Below are 25,569 nucleotides of genomic sequence, written 5' to 3'. Positions count from 1 at the left end.
ACTGGATGGAAAAACCTGTGCTCAGGAAGAATCTTAATCTGAGGTTTATCTTGTGCAGACAAGCAAAAAAGGCAAACCCCTAAAAGAAATATCACCCTTTTATGGTTCGAAGTCTTTGTTTCCAAGCAGTGTTAATGTATAGGATGTTTATACCCATTTATCCTTGTTTAGAATTTTTCCTTTAAATAGTTAAGTTTTTCCCCCTCCCTGGTGATTAACCACTTTCTTCCCACCAAGGAGATACATAAATAGTTGAGTTCCTGGCAACTAGAGATGTCTTTTAGCTGTTTTATTGATTTGGGAATGGTCTGTTGGACCAGCAGCAGAGCATTCTTGCCAAAGGTGGGCTAAGGGGCATCTTCTTACACTGTTTTATTGGATGCGCTGTAAAAAGGTACTGAAAGGACTAACTAAAGTTTCAATTTGTTGGTTTTAGTCTTGGTTTTTTAATATTACAAGAAAAAGAGCAGACATCCTGTTTTGGAGCAAATCCCTGCTACTGCCTTCTTACTCCCCGGTACCTCCTCACTCCAGAGAGCCTGGTCACCACCTGCGCCCCCTTTCCACTTTCTACTCTCCCCTCCCCACGGCTTTTCCCCCTTTTCTCTGGTAGCGCATCAACAAAGCCTGAACTAATTGACCTCCTAAATCTATTTGATGATGTTCACGCGCTTTGAGCACCAGGCGGAGGCCTCGGGCGCAGCGCCCCTCGTCCGGGAGCAGCGCAGCGCGTTTGGCTGGGGGCGCGGGAAGCGTTTGAGCTCTGCCGAGATAGGTTCAGTTTTAAAGACAAAGGGCGGCGTGCCGAGCGCCCCCAGGTCACTGCTGTGAGGGCTTTTCTCGTGTCACGGCACAGAAATACAAACAACGCAGTACTGTGTGAACTGAACTCCGAGCAGGAGCAGCGAGCGCTCCGGGCTCCCCGCCCTTGCGCGGACCCGCCGGGGCTGGTCGGCCGGCGGCAGCTCGCGGCGGGGACGGGTGGCAGCGGGCGGCCTGGGCGCACACCGCACCGCGCCGCCGGCCCGGCCGCGGGGAGCACGGTGCCCCGGGCCGCGCAGAGACGGCGGGGCACGGCGGCATCGGCGGCCGCTCCGCCCGCCCGGGCACGGCGGGGCGGGGCGGGGCCGGGGGCGGGGCCCCGTCCCACAGCGCCCCCCGGCGGCCGAGGCGGCACCGCCCCTCGCGCTGGCCGCGCCCCGCCGGGCCGGGCCGGGCCCAGCCGAGCCGAGCCGGGCCGGGCCGGGCCGTTCCGCTCCGTTCCCTCCGCCGGGCCGGGCCGGGCCATGGCCACCTGGCGGCGGGACGGCCGGGTGACCGCCCTGCAGCGGCTGGGCTGCGCCGGGTTGGCGGGCGCGCTGAGCCTCAGCCTGACGGCGCCGCTGGAGCTGCTGACGGTGCTGGCGCAGGTGGGCACCTGGCACTGCCGGCGGGGGCTGCGCGGCGCCGGGCACAGCCTCTGCCGCGCCGAGGGCGTGCGGGCCCTCTGGAAGGGGAACCTCACCGCCTGTCTGCGCCTCTTCCCCTACAGCGCCCTGCAGCTCGCCGCCTCCCGCCGGTAAGCGACCGGCCCCGGCCCCGGCCCCCACCCCCGGCCCGGCCGGCCGGGGCTCCGTGGGAGGGCTGCGCCCCGGCTCCGGCGGTTGGTGCCCGTCACAGGAGAGGAGGGGGTGGAGGTGGAGAGCTCAGGCCGTGGGGGCGCTTTCATGTCTCTGTCTCAGCCGATGGCTAGCGGGTGTGTGTCCCCTCTCCCCAGTGCCATGCACCCCGGCTAATAACTTCATTTATTTAGTTCATTCAGCGCACAGGGCCTGGTGCTACGCCAGCAACTGCTTATAAAGTCACAGATGTTCTTCAAATGGCGGAGCGTTGATAGTCTGTTAAATCTCCTCTGCTCAGCCAGATTCCTTTAGAAATGAAGTTGCAGTGCTGCCTACAAATGTGGCTGTGACGTCTGTTCTTCGCAACCCGTTTATTTTATTCATTTATATGCTCTCAAATATTTATATTGTCTGTATCGATAACAAACTCATGATACAAATCTTTGTTATGCAGCAGTTACGCAAATTTGATCAGTTTTGAAGTTGATATGTGACTTTGTTTTAAGATTGTGTTTTCGATAATGGACATTAAACTAAGGGAAGCACTGGAAGGACTGCAGCAGGATCAACACGGAGCAGTGCTGGCTGAGCTCTGCTGACCTGCACGGTTTCCTACAATTCCCTTTTGTTGCCTTTTAGTATCTTTTAGCCTTTGAAAGGAGTGCCTGACTATTTGCCTGTCCCAGCATGTTTTGCCACTTCAAAGGCTGGGTTTCTTTCTTCCTTTTTTTTTTTTTTTTTCTAATTAAGGTCAGCTGGGTGCGTGGTACACACTTGACATTTCCGCCCAGCTGGGCGATGGGTTATTCCAGTTCGTGGGCTGCGCTGGGTGGGGAGAAACGTGGGCTCAGCCCGCCCTGGCCAATCCGGCCCGCTGCGGCTCTCGCCCGGGCTGACGCTGTGCAGCCTGCTGCAGTTTGTCCTTCATCTGGCTGAGCAAGAGTCATCCTCCCAGCTCCGCCTGCACCTTTCAGGACATGATAGATGAAGCACCCTAGAACTGGGCAGCTTTGTTGTGTCCTTCTGCTTGTAATGCACACGGTGGTCCAACAAGGGGAGGGATAATGGCAGTGGGAAGGCAGAAACAGTGATTTAAATGTAATTTAAAGTTCCCAGAAGAGTCAGTGTGTTGCACCAGTATAACCCAGTTGATTTTGAGCAAAATAACTAACTTCATTCTTTGTTCAGCTTGAAACAGTGTATTCACTTTGCAAGGCTATAGTTTGTCTCTAGTTTGCACAGGGAATTACAGGTGGAGGTAGGCTACCAGGAAATTAAATAAAGCTAAATTTATTAAATAAAATTTCTTAAAATGTATTAAATAAAAGAAAATAAATAAAACATATTTCTCGATACCTTATTTGGGGATTTTTTTAATGGATTTTTTAGTGGGAGAATGGTGTCTATAAAGGCAAGAAACACAAAAAGATAAATATTACAGGGTAACTTAACAGTAATGCCAGTTGCAGAAGGAGCAGGGCTGAGCACAGGCAGCAGCCCCAGGAACAGCAGTGCAGGGGGAGCTGGCTGGGGAAGGGGGGGTTGAGCTGACTTTGCACTCTGTCTGTGATGACTGTGCACAGACTCTCCATGGCAGTTTCAAATGTTATCTGGGTAGCGCCTAGAGACGCCCTCCCCACGCATTTGTGCACACACAGGAAAATCAGGCTGTGTTGCTTTAGGGACTGTACAAGACACACAGGAAAAAAGTTTATGCCCTTTCGCTTCTGCTGAGCTACTCTTTCTGCTCTGGGCTCTCTCCAGGGCAGGAGGCAAGTAGATGCAGGGATCTGTCATGCAGTAGAAGGTGCATGGTCATGTGAAAAAACATCAACTGAGCAAGCAATGACTTGTAAATTTTTGCAAATTATTTTCTTCTGGACATGGTAACACTGTGTAGATTAAATATAAATCTGCTGTTTAGCAGTTTAGTTAATTCTTCCAAAATAGAATGTTTACCTCCAGATAAGATTCTCCTCTCAAGTCTTTTGACTTGCTTCTTGCTGCCTCCATGACGCCTCGCCTTGATGTAGGAGTGCCCTGCGTACACAGTCCTTCTGTGCATCACAGATGCATGAGTTGTAGGTTAGCCTTTAAAACTATGTGCTTTGGTTTCAAAATTTCAGATTTAGACTTAACCTCCTGAGCATAATAGTGCCTGAACATAAGTCTTCTCTAGCGAGGTATCCCTGTGGATCTTTCTGTCCCAACGTACGTAACAGAGGAAGGTTCAGTTGTTCTCAGAAGGCCTGTGATGATGTTATCTATGTATTTCTTCTTACATGATAATTTTGGCTGGGGGATGGGACCAATATCTCTAACTGATGAGTGATGATCAGAGAATTTCTTGCAGACATGTTTTGAGTCATGGTAATTTTCATCCTGTAGATGGAAATATAAATGAGGATTCTGTAGTCAAAAATTACTTTAAAAGTCTCTTGCAAAGCAAACAAGTAAATCATTTGAACAATTAGTCTCTGTATCATTGAAGATTTTTTCATTGTTGAATTGGTGCTCTGGACCTCCAGCACAGTATCACAACTCAAGCTATGCGAGCTTAGTCTGTGCTGGGAACTGTGGTGCAGGTAGAGCTATGAAAGCTGCCTCTAAAAAAGCTCTTTCAGGTACTGGAAGTATTTTAACTCAGTAACACTAAAATCAAAGCAAATTGCATTTGCAGAGTTATATATTCCAGTCCCTGACATAGTTGTTAACTATAACTTGCATTTCTGCACTTCTGTGCAGCGTGGATTTACCCAAAATTGCTTTGGGCTCTTAGACATGTTGTTTGGACTCTGCTTGTGTTTGCCTATTCACATGTTCTGTTTCACAGAGGTTCTGATGCTTGTGTGATGTTATATATAGTAAGGTCTTGGATGAAATGCATGTTAAAGTTTCAATTCCTGCTGCTGAAGGGGCTTGTGGGCAGAAGAAAAATCACATCAAGAATAATCTGCCTTAATTTTTCATGTGTTTTGTTCATACTGTCATTAATAGTACCTCTTCTATGTGTTTACTCTAGACTTGTTATCCTTTTCACGGATGAGTTGGGTCATATTTCCCACTGGAGAGCCATCATGGCAGGAAGTCTGGCTGGCATGGTTGCAACCATCGTGACTTACCCCACTGACGTAATTAAAACACGTCTTATCGTGCAGAACCGGCTGGAACCATCTTATGAAGGAATTCTTCATGCTTTTTACAAAATTTATCATCAAGAAGGACTCCTTGCACTCTACCGAGGCGTTTCACCAGCTATATTAGGTAAAATAGTAATGGGGAGAAATCAGTTCATTGCACAGTGTTCATTGCAGCTACGTAGTGCATTCATTTGCTCACTTGATTTCAAAACCAAATAGTAATGTTATTCTGTAGAAGATATATAGATTTACAAGGCACGACAGTACTGATTATCTCTGCTGTAGCTTTATTGCTTCTAATTATGAACAAGTGCATAGCATTTTATGTATGGTTAAGTGTTCAACAAAATACTCTTTTCCTTCTTTTATAGATCTAGTTGTGCTCAGATGCAAGATTTCCACTATTTAACTCTTAAAATAAATAAAAATTATATATGCACACAGTGTTGCTAATTCCTATTTAGGTGTGAGAGTGTCTCCCTAGCTGGTCAGTGAAACAAGCATGAGCAGTAATGTGTAACTGATGTGAAAAGTGAAGATTAGTGATATTCTCTCTTTACATTAAATGACTTTTTAATTATTTATTTACTCTCCATAGCTTTTAAAAATGCCATTTAACTTTGAGTACACTTTTTCACAATATGGCATTATAAAAAATGCATTATAATGATAATAATGTATAATCCCACTATAAAATTGATGAGACCATGAAGCAAGTAAAAGAGAACAGGAGTATCCCTCATCGGCTTGGCTGAAGAGGTGGCTCTGTTTACCTGTGCAACTGCTACATTTGGGTTGGACTGGAGTAAGAGCTTGTCACAAAAGAGATAACCTGGAGAAAGAGCTGACCTCTCATGAGACTAGAGCAGTTAATTCTGGCAACGTGCACATTTTAATATGTAAATATATGCCCCTATCAGCACATCTGGATGCTACATTATGGGTTCTTGGTGGTAAACCAGTGACTAAAAGGTAAAGTTCTTCAAAATATTGGTCGGGTTTGAGCAATGTGAGGTGTAAACTGGCAGCGGCTCATCCCATCTTTTTAGGTTATGTGATGAGCAGCTCTGTTTTCTTAGTATAGAGTCTGTTGATATAAACCTGTCTGGTTTGCTTTCTAGGTGCTGTCCCATTTTCTGCGGGCTCATTCTTTGTTTACATCAATCTGGACAAAATCTGGCGAGAACCCATAGTTCATTTCACTCCTCTTCAGAACTTCATAAATGGCTGTGTAGCAGCTGGTGTGGCACAGACGCTTTCTTTCCCCTTTGAGACTGTCAAGAGGAAGATGCAGGTACAGAGCATTCATGTTACAAGTACTTTGTGCTTGTTGCAGGAGCTTGGGACAAGACTAACCAGATGATCATGAGTGCCACTTTATTTCTCTTACCAGTAGGCTACAGAGACTTTGTTTTAGGTTGGCTGATTTTTGTCTTGGTTTGGGTTTTTTGAGGGTTTTTTTGAAGTCTGAAAATATTGTTACAAGTGTGTGGTTACACTTTTAAGGAAGTACCATCATGGGATGTATGTATACTGTCAGACTCTGTGTCTAGCTTTCTTTCTTTTCTTTTTCATGGCAATTTCATCAGACTCTCACAGTTCAGAATTGGCAGACTTTCAGTCAAATACAGACATTCAGTCCCCTTGGTGTTAGGCAGGACGAATGAGATCCATTTCATTTTCAGAGTCTGCATGTCTGCCATTTATGCCTGACCTATGTACTGGCAACCACAAGAAACTTGCACAGCAGGTATTAAGTCTGAAGGGTCAGAACTATCCTTGTTCTTATTTCTCATTCCTCTGGCTAACAAGTGACTTCCCAGTTGCTAGTGCTGCTGCTTTCCTGGAACATCAGCAACATGAGAGTTACTATATCAAGTTACTATATCATTTTATATTATCTTGCTGATCCTTTCTCCTGAAAGTTTAGTAATAATGATCTAAAAAAAAAAAAAAAGCTAAAAAGCCACAAAATAATTGCTACCACACAGGTGCCATCTCACTGACATAATTCATTTGATAATGTTGACTTTTCATTAGAACTTCATCAGTAGAGTGACAGTGAATAGCTGTCATCATCTGGTAGCTCTCCGGCTGGGGCATATGAGTTTGTTCTTTCAGCCTAGTTCATGGGACTGCAGATTTGTGGGAAGCTTTTGTTATCTTATAAAAAAGCAGTCATTTAGTGTGGCCTTCCCCTTCATCAAGCGGTAGCCTGGGTGGTAAGTCACAAGCTAGTGACTTGTGTTGATGATGAAAACGTCAGTGAAACTGTGAATTCCCCTCTCCAGCTCCCCAGGTTCCCTTTTTCAGACAGGGCTCATATCCAGTAGCACAGAAGCCTTTGTTGCCCTCTCTCCATCTTATAACAGAGGACCTCAGCAGGAGAAGTGATGTCTTTTATTAGACCAGCTCATGTAGCTGATGTGTCCCGAAGTCAAGCTTTAAGCTGAGCCCTTTCATGAGGTATCTCAGGTGAGAAATAAATTCTGACCATGGACTCTTGATAATTTTTTGCAGCTGTGTCAGTGGGTCTAAGAAAAGCAATTATTCCTTACGAGTCCTCTTTTTCTTTATATCCTTAGGCTCACAGCAATAGTGTTGCCCTAAAGAATAAAGAAAAGAAAGGCATTTACTGTGCTGTTCCCCTTTTAATATTTTCTGTTGATACATCAGTTACTTGAACATTCAGTTTTCATAACCAGTTCAAAAGTAACTTTCAGTTGTAACTGTTGTGATGTTAGTTCTGTGTCAAACTTTGTCTTGACAGGCAAGTAGAGAAACGGAACAGGCCCATCTTTCATTTTCCTGCCGCTAGGCTGTACTCTTTCACCAAAGGGATCCTTAAAACATCTGATTGGCACTTCTAGAAATAAGAAGGGAACTGGATTTATTGCCTAAATATGTAGGAAGTGGATATGCTAAAAATACTTTGGACGGAAAAAAGGCTCAACAACAGAGAGGTTTTTTTTTCCTCATAGATACATTGCAGCAACTGAATAGTGATTTTCCAAGGTTAGAGAAACACCTCCTGTGCAGTGATTTATTCTAAAGACATGGGAGAAGGCAAAGGTGTTTCAGAAGAACTAGCTGCCTAGGTGTGAAAGCCCATAATTTGTTTGGTACTGGAAATGATATAAATCACAGAGGCTTGTCCAGAAAAGAGACCTGTTGAAAATCACACCCAGGCTGATACTAAGAGCTCACTGGAATTGATGTAAGGTCATCCAAGAGGTTTTCACAGTTAGCACCAGGGTATGGGCCAACTTTTCAGGGATCAGCTCTGCTTTGCGCTTACTTGCTGGCCTGTTCAGTTTGCAGCATGGTGGTCAGAAGAGAGAAGTGTCTAGGACAGCACCAGAAAAGGTATCATGCCTAGACCTAGAAAGGGGGAGAATAAAGCAGGGGAAGAAAGAGCTTCAAGACATTTCAGTGTTCTGTAGAAAACAGGGGAGCAGATACTTCTGATCACAGTTTTTCTGAGACATCATAGGCTGATCAGCCTCTGTGCAGTGATTCACCTGTCTAGCTGATAGAAAGAGGGCTGTACCAAAGCCTTCAGCTAACCCCAGGCTTGGTGTGACTGCTCTGCTGTGCATGTAGGGAAATGCTGGCTTTGTTTTGAAGCAATGAATGCTGGTTTCATATATGAAGAGGAACCCAGCACATTGTGGAGGTCGGTATCAGGTTCCATTCTGTCCCACTGATCTGACAGATAGAGGTAGTATATTGCCAAAGAAGACTTTTCTAGTGAACCTGTTGGTGATGGGGAACCAGGGAGTTGTAAGGCAGTCTCAGGAGCTTCAGAAGCTGAGGAACCAGGACACAAGGCTGTCTTCTCTGATTCTGGGATGGAGCACAAGCCTGAGACCAGAACATCCAGTTCAGGTCTTTACCTGACATGCTAGGGAGTCTTGGAGGAGTTAACGCTGTCCATCCCCTCATCTAGACAATTCTTGAATTGTTTGCACATACTAGAAGATGAACTCTGCTATGGGAGGAAGGATAAGGTGCTGTTTTTAATCTCAGTTGTAATAATTTTGTTTCATCTTTTCTCATTTTACATATTTGAATCCTACACATCTGACGTCAGCAGCTTGTCACTGACATCTGTGGGAGTAGGAGCTGACTGTCAGTGAACAATTCTTCCTCTGTTTTGGTGATGATTTATGATGTCAGATTTGCTCTGTAACCATGGCTTCTTCCCCCTCTGCTATTAGAATTATCTTTATCATGCTTACTTTTTTTTTTTTCCAAAGATGCTGTGTTTGCTAAATATACTTCAATGTTTTTCTTAAAAGAAATGTTAATTAATGTGAATGAGTCTAACTGAATATGTGAGTCCTCTATGTTGTGCTTATCCTAATTTTATTCCTTTGTCTTCCTTTTTTCACTTTGCTCCTGATTGGCATGTTAGAGAATTAAGAGGTACTGTATGCATGTTTCAGCATGGAAATATGGCTTTTGTTGTGCATCTGTAAAAGGGGATTAGTGAAGGAGAGGGTTTTTCAAAGGGATGTTCTATATGCTTTCCTGACTCACTCTTATGCTACATCAGTTTCTGAACAAAAACTTACTGATCTTTATATCCTTCTGACTGTTATTCTTGGCTTTCCTTCCTTACCTCACAATATCATGTCCTTTATTAAATACAGTATCTAAGCAATATTCAAGTACTGCACTTTTACCTTGCAGACTTGCATACAAGAACACTTTTCTTCTTTTTCCTTTTTTTTTTTTTTTTTTTGCTGCCTTAAGCAGGGAAATACCGGCCTGTGAATGTGTCTGGGTCTAAGGGAAGCACTGGTAATATGTTTCCACTTTGGCACATCATCTTTTTGCTTATGATGACCTTCATAAGTGCATATTGGACTGAGCTCTGGCATTTCAGTAAGGGAAGATGAATTTAGAGCTGTTATATGCTATACAGAAGATTATTATTAGAATGACACTGATCCCAGACTATGTGTAGAACTGAAGATCAACAAACATGCAAATGGTCAGCGCAAACCTAATACCCAAGTTTGGCACTTCCCTCTGTGCACATGACCCTCAGAGGTAGGCTCAGATACCCCTGGCTGGCGCTTCTCAGCCTTCGTTTCAAATTGGCTTGTGACTTTGGTAGTTTTGTTACGCAAAATGCACAAAGGTGACCCTGACGTTTCACAGATACTTTAACACAGTTACACAGAATAAGCATACTTCCAGTATACTGCAGGATTCAGCATAGTTTTGGTGTTGACTGCACAGCATCCTCAAATTGTGAAGACATCTTTCCAGGGAAAGCATTGTTCAGTAGTGATCTTTCTGTTTTAAAATCCAGGCTTTGAATTCCCTCCACTGCCATAAACAAACAGGCTCACTGTTCTTGGTTAGTGTAGGCTGTTGTCATGCATCACCCAAGAAGTGGCCTCTTTTCAGTGACAAAAGTGAATCAGTTAGGCCTCAGCTGCCTGTAGGTCTGCAAGGTGTTTTGGGGGTTTTTTTTGTTGGGATTTTTTTGGTTCTTTGGAACACAAGATGCTCAGCAAGTGTGAAATCTGTTGTAAATTATGTAAATGCTATGAGTTCTTAGTAACCTGGAGAAAACTAAGCAGTCATTCCCTTTGTGGGGTAACCTGTTTATGATAAGTGCAATTTTGTGCCCTTTTGTGGGCCATTTTCTAGTCTGAAGTCAGTTAAAGGAGGTACTGAAGTCTCTCTTTAAAAGTAGTACTGTTATTTAAGTATTTATTTAAAAACAGTCCCCTAACTTATGTTCCCTGCATGGTAAAAGTCAGTCTAGCAAGAACCCAGTGTTTGTACACAAAGCTTTGAAAAATAAAATTAGTAAATGTTCATTAGAAAAGCCCTTTCTCCCTGCTGAAATGAGGAGACAGTGCTCCTGTGCTGCTTAAACATGAGTAACTTGGAAAGAGCGCTCTGTCATTGGAGATGGTCACTGGTGCTGGTATGGCAGCCTCTGAAAGCTCTCAAGCTGTGGTGTTCCTGCTGTTTGCAAGATCTGTGTTCTTGTCAGCTGGGAATATGAAAGTTATTGGAGTCATGACCTGGTTTAAAAATAAGAAATCCTTTTTTGGGTCATGTGGTTCACACGACATCTCAAAAGCATACGTGCTCTCAGACTTTGTGCAGGGAGACCCTTTAATAGCGAACGGCATGGGAGCCTGAGCCTTGAAAATTTTCAGAGATGAAGCCATTTGGCCACGCAAAGTGGTAAATTTCATAATGTGGAAACAAATAAGGAGCAATATTACTACTTCTAGTCTGATTTTCTGTGGAGGTAAGGCTTATATAGTTGCTAGCTGTCTGTCCTTGCCCCCAATAAGTTTTGATCCTGCTGTCCGACTTCAACTAAACTTGACAGAGGAATGGAGGTTTCAGAGATAGAACTTCCTTCAAGTTTTGTGAAAACAAGTGCACGGATAGGGAGAAAACTCCCAAAGTATTTCACCTGAGGGGAAGGCTGCAGTGTGAGTTCTTACTTCTTCCTGTGATCTCATGCTCCCTTTTTCCTTGCTTCTGGGGTTCAGGCATCAGCCAGGACCCCATGGCCTGGGTGGTACTTGAACTTGGGACCAGCCTGACTCCTCTGATTATTAGCAAATAGGTAATAGATGTCAGATTCTGGTGTTGGTAAAATCCCTTCCTTCCTGCCCTTTTCCCCTATGTCTAACTGCTTTGAGCTACCAGCATTTTTATATTGTTTCATTGATGGTGCTATGAAGATATTTTGTACCACTTTCTCTGAGGCTGTTGCAGAATAGTGCCCTGCTGCTTTGGGAAGTACTTGGTCCAGTAAATGGTTGAGACAATGCTTGGAAAAAGCTACCAAGCGTAACATGGGCTTTGCCTTCTCTAACAGCCTAGATCAGCCTTTGTGCATCTGAGCAAACCTCAGAAGCATTTCTCTTAGATCCTCAGACTTCTACAGGAGAGAATCATGAAGACTGACTGCCTGTGAAGTTGAAACACTGAACAGTGCCAGTGGAAAAAATGGATAAGAGGGAAAAATTGTAAATCAAGAATTGGAAGCAGGACTGGTCTGATCTAACAGTCAGTTCTGCCTTGTGACAGCTCGTGCTACGTCTAGTGGCCTTTAACCAAGGAGCTGTGGTGTGCTAAGCATGTAATACTCGCTCGGGGGGGGATTACAGCAGTAGCTTAGCACTGCAGCACAGCAGTCTGCCGAAGAAAAGCAGGAAAACACACTGTACCCATTTGAAATGCAGGAGGTCTGAGGGAGGGCAGAATGCAATTCTCGGAATTATTTTTCCAGATACTGAAGCAGCTGCCATGCTCCCAGTCCTAGATTTGGTAGTGCCAGCTGAGCATGGCCACTGGCCTCTTACAGCCTCCACAGCTCTGTGATCAGTGTGGTATGAGTGAGAGCTCTTTAATCTGCTTTGGAGCAAATCAGACGGGTTAACTCAGCCCACCTTTTTAAACTTGGTAAGCTCACCCAGCTGACGCAGCCTCACACGGGTTAGGGTACGCTGATGTGCACACACAACTATTGCAGCCATAATTTTCAGCAGGGAGACAGTAATATCTCCAGAGTGACAGCTACCACTGTTACCCCTAACATGAGTACTTTTGCATCAGTTATACAGGAGAGCCTTGTATCCATTTGTCTGTGTTTAGAATGATGTGCCTGTGACATGTAAGGTGATTAATTATGCAAAATGCTCCATAAACGGGAGCTTAAACTTTATGGACACTCTCTTCTTTTATATCAGCTTTATTTTGATTTGGTGTAATTCCTTACCTCATCAACATAAGGCCAATGGAAATATGTTCTCTGTAAAGCCCCAATCCTGTGAAATGTTAATTTTCTCCTCAGTTCCTACACAGACAGCAGGAGATGCCGGAACTAGCATTCCTATTCACTGTGTGAAGTGTGGGACCAAGCTGGACTGCCTAAGTGTTTGCACCAATAAATTAACTAGGGATAATGTGCATGAAAACGGTGCACCCATTTGTAAGGATTGAGCTGAACCTTCACATGGCATTCAGAAACTATGCAGAGGTGTTCCTGCTAGGGGCTTGCGCTGCCTTGAGGAAGAAGACCTCTACATTCTATATCAAAGCTTTCTTCATACTGCAGGTGTTAAAAGCAGGGAAGGCTTAGGTTCAGTAGCAGAGGAGGGATTCTGCAACAAACCGTGAAGCCTCAGGGTACGACAGGACTGGCGATAATGTATTTAAAGCTAAGAGTCACACTTTTGAGCAAGCGGTAAATTGTTTTGCTGGTTTGGTGCTGTTGCTCTCAGAAAGGCGAGATGATTTGGCCCCAGTTCAGGTTACAGCGGAAAGGACAACATGTTCCTCAAGTGCAGGAAGCTGGAGGTCAGCTGCTCTCCTGTGCTGCTCTGCAACCAGCTGCCTCCTGATAGTTGTCACCATTTACCTTCCTACACGCCTGAATACCTGTGGTGGACTTCAGCCAGGGGTAAGTCAGCGTTACCAAACCATTGATGCAGAAAAGACAATGAGTACCAAGTAAGGCTGTCCTCCAGGAGAAAGGATTGATTAGCCCAAGAGAATGCATGCTTTTTCCCCCAATATTAATACTTATTTACATTTTAATTCTTTCTTGCTTGAGTAGAATGAAATGCTCTTTCAAGCATTCAGCCTTCGCTTGAGTGAAATTTCTGTTGACTGTAGTGGCATTAGCTTGAATGAAAACTGCAATCTTTGTCCTTCAGTTTCCTTTGAACTACAGTTACACTTGCCTGTTGCATGTGTCCTTATTAACCCAGGCTGCAAAGACTTCTTATTTTAGCTTCCAGATTAAGAGTGTGAACTCTTGAGCTGTGTTTTAAAGTGCCTTCCTGTACTTTTTTTTTTCAATTGATCAGAAGTGTAGGACACCTGAACCTGTTGAAATGATATAAATAAGCAATTTTACTATGTTTACCATCAGAGTAGCATACCACCTATGGCAGCTATTCAGTTAGTTGAGCTTGCATACTCTGTGCTAACAGTACTGCATAGTCAAAAAAATAAATAACAAATCTTTGTACCAACAAACCTTAAGAACAGGGAAGGGGGGAGAAAAGTACATGAACTGAGAGGGAAGTATTTCCAAATAGTCTCTGATACATGTAAATTCAGGTAGTTGCAAACCAAAATGTCCTAAAATGCAAGTGGAAATTTTTCACCTGCACAGCTCTGGGCTCAGGCTCAAGTGGCCTAACCACCGCGTTTGCCATTTCCTGACCTGGTGATCCCAGCTTGGTCTGTGTGGCTACTGTGAGCCAAAGTAAAAATAAGAAGATTCAAGTGATTGATCTTTTGATGGGCATGGTTCCTACTGCAGCTGTGGTGAACAACATCCATCCTTCAATCCTGAAAGGAAGAGAGGAGGAGAGGGGCTGGGGGAGGTCATTGAAGGGGAAATCTTTATAAGGGTCTGTGAGATTAATTCCCAAAATGGGACTGTGTTGTTGTGGCAGTCAACTCATGATGCAAACAATGGGAGAGATGGTGTCTGAGAGTCTTCAGGTAACAATAACAGTAAACTTGAGTTTTGTCATGACACTTCACCCTTATTTAAATATTTTGTTTATATTAAAAAATGTGAGTGCAGGTAGTTGTTTGGTGGTTTTTTTAAATACATGTCTCTCTTGGGTTTAGATTGTCAAGATAGAACAGAGTGCTAACTTTGGGGATGTATCACAGTGACTTAGTAGACTTGGTGGCCTCTGGATACTAAAAAGACCATGTTTGTGAGAGAGCAGATGGAGCCAGTTCTGCATGTGATGTGCTTTAATCATTTAGAGAACCCATTGTCCATCAAAGGTAAAAAGATTAGCAATTTAGCCCCGCTACTGCTATGACTAACAACTTGGCACTCTGTTATCAGCGCAGTGAGCTGTACTGTTATCTCCAGCCTTCTGCAGTATGAGACACCCATAACTGGGGGGGAAGGAAGTCTTTAAAAATGTTCATAACAAACAGGTTTCCATGCTGCAGCCCATAGTGTCAAGGGGTGTCAAAAGGAAGGAATTCAATCTGCTTTGAGATGCATGGTGTGAAACTTCTCTGTCATAAACCTGATCTCGTTGGTATGAGATTAGCTGTTTGATTCGTATGTAGGTTTCTGCAAAAAAGGTAGAGAAGCTAGTTTGATCTATTTTGTTACTTCCATTTTCTGGCTTTGGTGCCATAGGGTGCTTGTGAGGATTGCAGTGTTGTAGACATGTTTAGATGATGCAGAACTACCCAAAACCCACAGCTGTTTTTTTCATTAAAAACAGTGCCAAATGAAATGCCTTTCTAATTTTTTCTTTTATTAATACATTTTAACTTTGTTTAGCTGTGTTCTAAACCACTGAAGTTTTAACTACACACTGATACATTTTTTAGATTTTCTTTTGCAGTAGGTGATTCTGAGATTCTGTGGACAATTGTTATTTAAATACTGTGTGTAGGGTCCTAGAAACATACTGCTTCTGTAACACAGAAAGACTGGCAAAGCATACTTCACCCTGCAGACTGAAATCTTGAAAACGGCTGTAACCGTGGTGAATGTTACTATAAATAACCTTTCAGTAAATCTCTTAAGAGGTCAGTGTCTGCGGCCAAATTAGAAATCTGAGGGTTTGACTTACCTGTTCCTTTTTAACTGTCTTCTGGATGTGTTTACTGCATGCAGAACCTTACTGGAACCTGCAGTGCACTTGTTGCCTGTCTTGGTGGTGTAGGCAGGAGTACTGTAATCAAAACCCTTTGATAAGTGCTTTTGCAATGTATACAGTAACGAAGGGCATTAAGTCAAACTCATGCAGTTAGTTCTGGCAGGTCATGCCAAGGGACTTAAAAAGGAAGGGAATTGCATGTTAACAGCATTCCTGCTTTCCTCAAGTGTTTTAGAAACCTGTCCCTCTTCACTGCTTGGCTGCCTGTAATTCTCTTTACCAAAAAAGCTTGTAGAAAGTCATTGACAGTCCAGAAAGCAGAACGGGGTTTTGAATCCAGCTCTCCTGTTGCATTTTTCATAATCATAAATGCTTTGGGTTGGAAGGGACCTTAAAGATCATCCAGTTCCAACCCCCCTGCCATGGGCAGGGACACCTTCCACTAGACCAGGTTGCTCAAAGCTCCGTCCAACCTGGCCTTGAACCCTTCCAGGGAGGGGGCAGCCACAGCTTCTCTGGGCAACCTGTGCCAGTGTCTCACCACCCTCACAGGGAAGAATTTCTTCCTTATATCTAATCTAAATCTACCCTCTTTCAGTTTAAAGCCATTACCCCTCATCCTATCCCTACACCCCCTGATCAAGAGTCCCTCCCCAGCTTTCCTGTAGCCCTCTGTAAGTACTGGAAGGCCACTATAGGGTCTCCTCAGAGCCTTCTCTTTTCCAGGCCGAACACCCCCAACTCTCTCAGCCTGTCCTCACAGGGGAGGTGCTCCAGCCCCCCGATCATCTTCGTGGCCTCCTCTGGACCCACTCGAGCAGGTCCATGTCCTTCTGATGTTGGGGGCCCCAGAGCTGGGCACAGAACTGCAGGTGGGGGTTCATGAGAGCAGAGTGGAGGGGGAGAATCCCCTCTCTCGACCTGCTGGCCACACTTGTCTTGATGCAGCCCAGGACACGGTTGGCTTTCTGGGCTGCGAGCGCACATTGCTGGCTCACAGTCAGTTTTCCATCCACCAATACCCCCAAGTCCTTCTCCGCAGGGCTGCTCTCAATCCACTCCTCGCCCAGCCTGGATTTGTGCTTGGGCTTGCCCCGACCCATGTGCAGGACCTTGCACTTGGCTTTGTTGAACTCCATGAGGTTCACACGGTCCCACCTGTCCAGGTCCCTCTGGATGGCACATCCCTTCCCTCCAGCGTGTGACCGCACCACACAGCTCGGTGTTGTTGGTGAACTTGCTGAGGGTGCCTCGATCCCACTGCCCATGTCACTGACAAAGATTTAAACAGCGCTGGTCCCAACACCGACCCCTGAGGACGCCACTCGTCACTGCTCTCCACTTGGACATCGAGCTGTTGACCGCAACTCTGAGTGCGACCATCCAGCCAATTCCTTATCCACTGAGTGGTCCATCCATCAAATCCTTGTCTCTCCAATTTAGAGACAAGGATTTCACTCTGTTTAAGTTTACTTGCATCATTTGAGTGCTCTTCTAAGCATCCCTGGTGCTAATATCACCATTCTTAGTGGAACTGGTCCCTGAAGTCTCAGTTGCAGCACTCAGCATCTTCCGCAGTACAGTCATGAGAGTCTTTGTGTGGGAGTTTCTCAAGTAGTGTGGATTAAGACTTGGAAAGTTATTTTTCTCTTTCTCACTGTTGGATTTAGCTATTGCTTTTGAAACTCTTATACCCCTTAACTAACAGAGCCAAGTGGGCTTCCTTGTAGCAAATGAGCATAAGTGAACGTGTGCATGACCCTTGAACTACCTGCAAAGGCAGGGCTGGGAATACTGTAAAATCACAGCAGCTAAATCCCATAGTGTCTGCTTCTTGAGTCCTAGAACAGGGAGGCTGTGGAAGCTTGCACTGCAGTTAAGAATTATGGAAACAGCTATAGCCCCATGGAGTTAGCAAGTCCAATGTAGACACAAAGGGGACAAGAAATAGAACAGTTGAAATATTTTCTCCCCCACAAGTGTGAGCCCTTTCTTAGAAATCAGGTACACTGTTGAGAAAGTTCAGAGAGAAGCAAATGCCTCTGTTCTCTCCTCCTTAAAGTGTAAAAGACCATGGATTAAATCCTCGGCCCTACTCTTGTCTGGAGTAAAAGAGCCAGGACATGATAAAGGTGATCCAGAAGATAACAAATCAGGATGTGGTGGAAGCCTGTTGCCTTCTTTCTCAGTGAAGTGCTTTCCCAGAATCACCTCCCAAAGCCCTGTCAAAAGGAAACTGTATGGTTTTACCTGTTACCTGCCATCAGAAGTATGCATTTCAATCATGCACAAAAAAAGTGGAAAAAAAATCATCTGTGATTTTTTTTTTTTTTAAAGAAGACTATGCAGTTAGTGTGTGGTGTGATTAGGGGTTTTCTGTTAGCTTCTAAATTTTAGCAGTAGACTTGCCAGTAATGCAAGGGCATGTAACAGCATTAAAACTATTTGATTAGCAACTTCTCTTATATACCTGGAGCATGAGTTTTGATCTGTTTCCATTCCCAGCATCTTAAGTTGCCAAGTATTTGAAATGTTATAGCTGAGGCATCTAGAAAAATGTCATCACCACTTGTCAATTTATGAGAGGCTTGTCATAGGCTTAGCAGCTTTGAGAAGCTGTAAGTTAGTCTGGCCAAGGAGGGAAAAAGTGCTACACCACATGGTGTTTCAGATCAATGAGGGGATAATGATATCCATATTCACCAATCAGTTAACTATACAAGTCCCATTTTTATGAAACTTCTGCCCTGTGGCGATCAGCTTGCACGCATAAGTCATCAGCCTGTGTCCTGGGGTTCCCACACACTCCTGACTGAGAAGTGGCACTTGCCATGTGTTTGAGTGAAACACTGATTTGCCAATGCAAAACAAACCCGTGGCTGCATGTGCACAGATGGATGAAGATGGGATTATTCAAGGTCAGGTTATCCTGTCTGTGCTAACATGATAGGAGATTAATGAAGGAAGGATTTTGCTGTTAAAAATGACCCACTACATTTCTTTCATGTGAACAGACACTGTCTGTACTGCAGTTGGAAGTGTAGCTGCAGTCCAGCAGGATGGTCCCAAGCTAACTTTAAGCAGTTTGAATCAACTGACCATGCAGTGAAGATACAGGAGCACAGGCACCAACTGCTCACTCAGAGCCCTTGGTGGGCTTGTACAGCCTGAGCTGAAACCTCCGGTCTTCCCTTTCTGCTGTGCTGATGCTACTCAACCCGCAGTACAGTTTGCCCTTCTCACTGCAGTGTGGTGGCAGTCTCAGCAGCCAGCGCACTCTTCTGTTTTGGTTGGTGTTACAGGAAGGCAGCGTGGCATCTGGGGCTAGCCCCGAGCTAGCACCTCCTCCACTGCCTAACCCCAACCTCTCCCCAGACCTGAGCGGCCATCAGACATGGGGCTGATGCCTTATGCAGAACTGGTTTGGATGGTTTGTCTTCACAAGGGTGGGATTTATTTCTAGTAGTGACATGGCAGAAAAGGAAGTGCTGTGTGAAATTACTGCTCTCTTTCATACCCATCAGAGAGTCAATTCCCTCCCTTTTTAGTCTGTATTTCAAGGCAAAATAGGTGATTGTTTTGGGTTGATGGAAGAATCCAGATCAGTCTCCTGAAACCTGTCATTAAGTGTTGCTTATGTACCAGAATGGAGAAAGTAATTATCTTTGATTACTTTGGTTTTCCTTTGCTTGTTGTAAATCCCCCTGGGTGTCTCTTGAACAGGCCCAGAGTCCTTGGCTTCCCCACTATGGAGCAGTTGATGTCCATTTTACCGGCATGGCTGACTGTTTCCGGCAAACTGTGAAGAACAAAGGTGTGCTTGGACTTTGGAGTGGACTCACACCCAGTCTGCTCAAGGTGAGGTTTTGCTTTCATCCCAATCAAAGACTACCCTGAAGTAATCAAGACGCGCTTTTGGGCAATTGGGGTTATAAAGCTTATGACATGCCTCCGTACTTATTAGCAGCTTATAGATGACAGAGTCTGTGACAGAATAACTATAACCTCAGGCAGGTTATAAACCAGCTTTGGAGCTTGGTTTGGTCATATTTTCCCTAATGTAAGCTTGGCTTCTAGATGTCAGTGCTTTCAAGTTCATTTGAATGTCCTGAGAGAAGGGAGTGCTGCTAACACATAAGGTAGGGTATGGATGGGAGATTGCAAGTGATCCACTTATGACAGCTGAACAAGTTCTATTTCTCAACTGAGCTCCAGTAATTTGACATGTTGTACCAAGCTGTAAAGAAAATTGCGCTTGTGTAAGCCACTTCCCCAGAAGTCAAAAGTAGTACTTTCGACTGGCTATTTAATGCATGCATATCCGTTACTACAGCCCTTGCTGAGTTGAAAGCATGAACGACATCACAGTAGCGTAAACAGAAGGTAATTTAGTTTACAGAAATACATTTTGTAGTGCTGTGGTGAGGATTACCTACATGGAGTACTACAGGTCAGCTAATGAGTGGTAATTGAGTGACAACATGATTGATTGTGATGGCCTGCCTGTGCCTGGCCCCTACCTTGGCTGGTGTAAAGCCACATGGCACCTGAGCTGCTGATTCTGCATGGGGCAAAAGAAAAAAACTGTTTAGTCACTCTGCTGTATGTAGAATAAATCCCACATTTCCTCCCGGGATTTGCTGAGGTTGCTTAGGATTTGCTTAGGTGACAAGTTGTGATAATCTATAGGCTAGCACAGACTTTGTTCGTCACAATATTGTTATAATTAGTTATGTACCAATAATAAACTCCTACTTTTAGCATGCAGCAGGTGCCAGCTTAGTTTGAGGTGAGACTCTGATTTTATATAAATGAGCACAGCTATATTAGCAGATCAGATCAGATTTGAAGTCCTAGAAGTTTCCTTTTTTAAAACATCTAAGCTAAGGATGATACTGGTGAGTCTAATAACTGCTTTTTGTATCTTATGTTGCTTTTTTAAAATTTATTTTCTCAGATTGTCCCATACTTTGGCGTTATGTTTAGCACCTTTGAATTCTGCAAGCGGGTCTGTCTGTACAGAAATGGTTATATTGAATCTCCTTTAAATTACAAGCTAACTCCTGGCGTGGACCAGAGTTTACAGCCACAAGAACTGAGAGAATTAAAGCTGCTCCGAAGGGAAAATTTTGAGCAAAGGAAATCAGCTCTTGAAAACTGACATCAGAGTGTCCGTTACAAGATATACACGCTACCTTTCTTAAGGAACTTTGCAAGAAAGACTTGCTGAACTACAGGTACTAGCGTCTCGGCAGATTGCATGGTTTTACTTCTGAGACACCAGTGCCAGGAATGAATAAATCTTGTATCTCATTTGCTGAATGGATATAAACAATATGAATAGCAAGCATATACTGAAGAGGAGAGATGCAACTAATTTGAAATCACTATACTGTTGGAACTTGAAATTACATTATTCTAGGTGCTTTTCGATACTGAATAGCCATTTTGAGATAAAACCACTTGCAGAAAGGCAAGAGAACTGAGGTGAGACTATAAATGGTATCTTCAGAAATATTAAGAACATTCAAACGGATTTTTTTAAAGTAATCTGAGATACCGCATCAGCCAAAAGTTATAAACAGAGTAGAATACATACAACATGCAAGAATTTCTACTGAAAGGTCTTTTTTTTTAGTGATGCTTTATGGACATGGCATTCTCTGTATGCAGAATTAGTCTCAGTTCAGTCACACTCCAGAATCCACTCTTCAGTGTTTGAGACTTACTTGAGAATAATAATTTTGTATGAATATTTGGTGTAAAGATTAAAATATGCTGCTGAAACCGTGCTTTTGCTAAGAGAGAACTGTAATGTGCAAAATGAACTGGAATACACTGGAATGACAATCTTACAAACTTAAGTGTGTACTAGAAAATCTTCCCCCCTTTCTCCTATGTCATTACTCCATGTGCGTGAGTTATTTCAGGCTTTGAAGAATAGTTTTCCTGAAGTTCTCTGACTGAAATAATTTCCTGAAAAATGCCGTTCTTAAATGTGTTAGGTCTTTCAGAGCCACGAGCCTTGTCATGTTGTTTCGGTATTCTTAAAGCTCTAATTTTTATATTTAACTATTTTTTAGTTCCTGTGCACAGACCCAGGCATACAGTGCTGCTCCGAGCTTGCCAGGAGGATAGCACTGTGCACACAGCCTGTGAGTTTTCGTCTTTAACAGCTGCGATCCAAGAGCCACTGACAGTTTCTGTAGACTGGAACCTCTCTGCAAGACCACTAGGTTATTGCCAGTGCCAATGCAATTGATAGGCCTCTGACCAGTCTAGGGAGCTTTTGGACTATAAAAGGTCGTCTTGGTATTATACCTGAGGACCTGTGGCATTGCTCCAGTTCCTTTGAAGAAGTACAGCTATGGAACAGCCCCATCCTAGTGCCTTCTGATAGAAACCTTAAACCTCGTGTCCGCATGGGAAGGCGGCGCTGCCTCTGCGGCGTGTCCCACCAGCCTCGGGCTGTGGCAGCGTGGGAGTCACAGCAGTTCGGTCAGGCCTGTGCACACCAGCCATGCTCCTGCCCTGGCTGCAGCCCCCTGGGCTCTGCACAGGATTTGCCTGCTGGTTTACACAGCTTTTTGTGTGTGTTTTTGTACCGTTTATGTCCCTACTGGGTGGAAGTAAGTAAATCTCAGAAACTGCTTGGTTAAGCCAGGTCATAGTGGGATGAGGCAATGGCAGATCGATGCAGGAGCAGTCTGTGACTGCGGGGAGAGATTTGCAGAAAGGTTTGGGATAGTTGTAAGGCCTGCCTTGCTCCTAGAACTCAACACTGATGTACCCTACAGCAAAGGTCTTACAGTATCTTAATGGGCTTGCTCAGTTCTGCTGCAAGCATCGATAGCAAAGATTAAGATGGTACAGAGCAGCTCTGGCAGCTCGTGCATCACACTGAGGCTGTAAGTGCTTTTGGTTCTAATGAACCTGCCTGGTGAACATGTTTCTCCATTGCCTCAGTTTCCCCATCTGCACACTGCAGGCAATAATACTGAGACTTATTGGTGGTGTATGAATAAGGAGATGTGACTTGTGAGTGTGTTGGGGAGGAACGGGTTTCTAGAGTGCCCTTAACCTTGTCCAAGCATACATGTATGTTTTTTACTAATGTTGTATTTCTAAATAGATTTTAAAGATTGAGTGATGGGTGCATATGAATGTCTGATCAGCTCTTCAAACCTGGTAAGAGTCAAGTGAGTCAGTTACCTCTAACTTGTTTCTCATATGCTAATAAGACCTTTGTATTGTAATGTACTCCTACGACTTATAAATCACCTAACTGACCTTTTATCAACCAAGCCTCTACTTTGCGTAATCACATGTGTGCATGAGAAATCCCCCAAAAGGTAACGCTAAAATATTTAAGACAGCACCGAAACCAAGTGGTGCAGTGGTGGATCACTGACGTGTAAGATGGTGTACCATCACGAAGAACCAGTCACGGGCAAGCCTAAGCCGCAGAGACAACTCTGAGGCCGTCACTCGAGTGACATTTGGGGCAGCCCTGCAGCAGAGGTGGGGGCCGGGGGGTGTCTGTCTGTCTGTCCGAGCACCCCGTCACAGCGGGGCTCAGCCCGGTGACTGGCGGGGGGATCCCGAACGGGACGTGGAGCTCTGGGAGGAGGGGGGTCTCAGCTGCGCTTCAGACTTGTCTGAAGGTAAGCAGACTCAGAGCCCGCCCCTTTCGTGCCCAGACCGCAGTCCTGCTGCCTGCCCCGTTCCGTATCGCCTCCCGGATGGCGCGGAGGGGCTGGGGGGGGGGCGGCGCGGGCACGGACGGCCCCGCCACCGCCGCGGGGGCTGCCCGGGGCGGGGAGTGCGGCCGGGTCTGGCGGCTCCCACCCTGCTGCCGCCCCGCGGTGGGGGTCTAGCGGGGTACACCCCCTCCCCGTCCCGGGGGTGCTGGCTGGATCCCGGGGGTGCGGCGGCGCGACCCCCGCGGGGGATGCTCGGCTGCCATGTGCCCCCCGCTGCCTGCCGCGGCGGCCACGCCCCCTGCGGCGGGCACGCCCCCCTCCCGCAGCCAATGGGCGAGCGGGACGCGGCGGCGCGGCGCGCCCCCGCCCACGTGTCCGCCGCCGCCCCTATATAAGGCGGCCATTTCAGGCGCCCCCTCCCCCCCGCAGCGCCGCTTCCCGCCTCGCCTCGCCCGCCGCCGCCTCCCGCCATGACCGATGCGGCCGTGTCCTTCGCCAAGGATTTCCTCGCCGGCGGGGTGGCGGCCGCCATCTCCAAGACCGCCGTCGCCCCCATCGAGAGGGTCAAGCTGCTGCTGCAGGTGAGCGCCGGGGGGCCGGGGGCCGCCCCAAGGTCGCCGCAAGGCCCGGGGAAGGACGGGGCGGAGGGGTGGGCAGCGGGGCGGGGGGTCGCGGCGCTGACGGCGGCGTCTCGGCCCCCACAGGTGCAGCACGCCAGCAAGCAGATCGCCGCCGACAAGCAGTACAAGGGCATCATCGACTGCGTGGTGCGCATCCCCCGGGAGCAGGGCGTCCTCTCCTTCTGGCGCGGCAACCTGGCCAATGTGATCCGGTACTTCCCCACCCAGGCCCTCAACTTCGCCTTCAAGGACAAGTACAAGCAGATCTTCCTGGGCGGCGTGGACAAGCGAACCCAGTTCTGGCGGTATTTCGCCGGTAACTTGGCGTCCGGGGGTGCTGCCGGCGCTACCTCCCTGTGCTTCGTCTACCCCCTCGACTTTGCCCGAACCCGCCTGGCAGCGGATGTGGGTAAAGCGGGGGCTGACCGGGAGTTCAGGGGGCTCGGTGACTGCCTGGTCAAAATCTTCCGGTCGGATGGCCTCAGGGGCCTGTACCAGGGCTTCAATGTCTCTGTCCAGGGCATCATCATCTACAGAGCCGCCTACTTTGGCATCTACGACACCGCGAAGGGTAGGTTGACCAAAATGGCACTAAAAGGGAGATGCTGGGCTGCAGCAGGCCTGTCGCACGTTTCGGCAGATGCTGGTGGCTCACTGTTCTCATCAGAACCTCTCTCCTGCAGGCATGCTTCCGGACCCAAAGAACACCCACATCGTCGTCAGCTGGATGATCGCTCAGACCGTCACTGCTGTCGCTGGTTTGACCTCCTACCCTTTCGATACGGTTCGTCGTCGCATGATGATGCAGTCTGGACGTAAAGGAAGTAAGTTTCTACCTCCTCGGGGAGGAAGTATTGGGCATCCCTGAATCAACAGTTGGTGGTGGAGCTGAGGTGAAGGCAGAGTGGCTTGGCTTTCACCAAGCCCTGTAGATATCCTCACCTCTTGCAAACCGCGCCGGTGCAAGAGGGGCTGCAGAAGCAGATGTCAGGCGAGGGGCACAGGCGGGTCAGTCTCTGCAGCACTCCTGTAAGGTGGTGTGCATAAGTCAGATACTGTCAGTAGGTAGGAAGCAGCAGAACAGCCCAAGGATGTTGCAAACTAGTGTCTCTGGGCCAAGAAGAGACACCCCTGGTTTCAGCCACAGCCTGGGTGACTGTGCAATAGCTTTTGGGTCTGGAAGTGTTGGTGTCAAAGCAAACATTAGCTGCCTTCTGCTCGAACCGGTCCTTCCAGTGTCTCCTAGGGGTAATGCAGCAGCAGCAGCGTATCTCCTGGGTGATCTTGTCCTCTCATGTGCTAATGCTGGAGAAAGTCAGTCAAGAAATGGGATGCACTTGAAGTTATGAAGCTGACAGATATATTAGGCCATTTGTGACCTGGATGTCGGGGCTCCCGGGCATCCGATTCCTAATGCTGTCTGTCTCCCGCAGCTGACATAATGTACACTGGCACTATTGACTGCTGGCGGAAGATTGCCCGGGACGAGGGCTCCAAGGCGTTTTTCAAAGGTGCATGGTCGAATGTACTCCGAGGAATGGGTGGTGCTTTTGTCTTAGTCCTGTATGATGAAATCAAGAAGTACACATAAGTTGTTCCCTGTTGTGAACTGGCATGTTGTTGTATGTAGTCTATGACCGTTCATGGACTTGTTTGAAAACCATCTAGTTACTAAGCAGTGACAGCTGATGTTTATACAGATTGGCACGGGGCAGCGGCGACTGCCTGCCCTGTCTACCCAGTTACTCCCCCTTGACGGGACTCACCATGGTTTCTATTTCAGTCACTCCTGCTGAAAGAGAGAGTACAAAAAAATAAAAATCTGAAACCAACTTTCCTCATCTCATGTTTGTTCTTCCAGC

General features: G+C 46.1%; 2 protein-coding genes across 8 annotated transcripts; both read left to right on the top strand.

The window, feature by feature from the left end:
• Positions 1 to 1,219: 1,219 nt before the first annotated feature.
• On the top strand, positions 1,220 to 22,684 carry SLC25A43 (solute carrier family 25 member 43). 6 transcript variants are annotated; one of them, XR_012630776.1, is made up of 6 exons: positions 1,224 to 1,558; positions 4,624 to 4,865; positions 5,863 to 6,035; positions 19,108 to 19,242; positions 20,342 to 20,621; positions 22,517 to 22,684. XR_012630776.1 is itself a non-coding variant. In XM_074883058.1 (5 exons), the coding sequence occupies exons 1-5, from the start codon at positions 1,287 to 1,289 to the stop codon at positions 20,543 to 20,545; spliced, it is 927 nt and encodes a 308-aa protein (XP_074739159.1). In that variant the 5' UTR covers positions 1,220 to 1,286; the 3' UTR covers positions 20,546 to 21,176. The 6 variants fall into 6 exon arrangements, 2 of the variants coding, with proteins under 2 accessions (XP_074739159.1, XP_074739158.1); XR_012630774.1 differs by having other exon boundaries at positions 21,468 to 22,684; XR_012630775.1 differs by having other exon boundaries at positions 1,225 to 1,558; positions 20,342 to 20,871.
• Positions 22,409 to 25,539, top strand: SLC25A5 (solute carrier family 25 member 5). 2 transcript variants are annotated; one of them, XM_074883059.1, is made up of 5 exons: positions 22,409 to 22,572; positions 23,517 to 23,668; positions 23,792 to 24,278; positions 24,391 to 24,531; positions 25,141 to 25,539. In XM_074883059.1, exons 1-5 carry the CDS (start codon positions 22,548 to 22,550, stop codon positions 25,296 to 25,298), a joined length of 963 nt encoding a protein of 320 aa, XP_074739160.1. In that variant the 5' UTR covers positions 22,409 to 22,547; the 3' UTR covers positions 25,299 to 25,539. The 2 variants fall into 2 exon arrangements, with proteins under 2 accessions (XP_074739160.1, XP_074739161.1); XM_074883060.1 differs by having other exon boundaries at positions 22,565 to 22,583.
• The last annotated feature ends 30 nt before the right edge of the window (positions 25,540 to 25,569 follow it).

The sequence above is a fragment of the Strix uralensis genome, chromosome 13 (genome assembly GCF_047716275.1).
Source record: "Strix uralensis isolate ZFMK-TIS-50842 chromosome 13, bStrUra1, whole genome shotgun sequence".
Taxonomy (NCBI): domain Eukaryota; kingdom Metazoa; phylum Chordata; class Aves; order Strigiformes; family Strigidae; genus Strix; species Strix uralensis.
The sequence above is the reverse complement of the archived record's forward strand: the minus strand, read 5'-3'. Positions and strand labels throughout refer to the sequence as shown.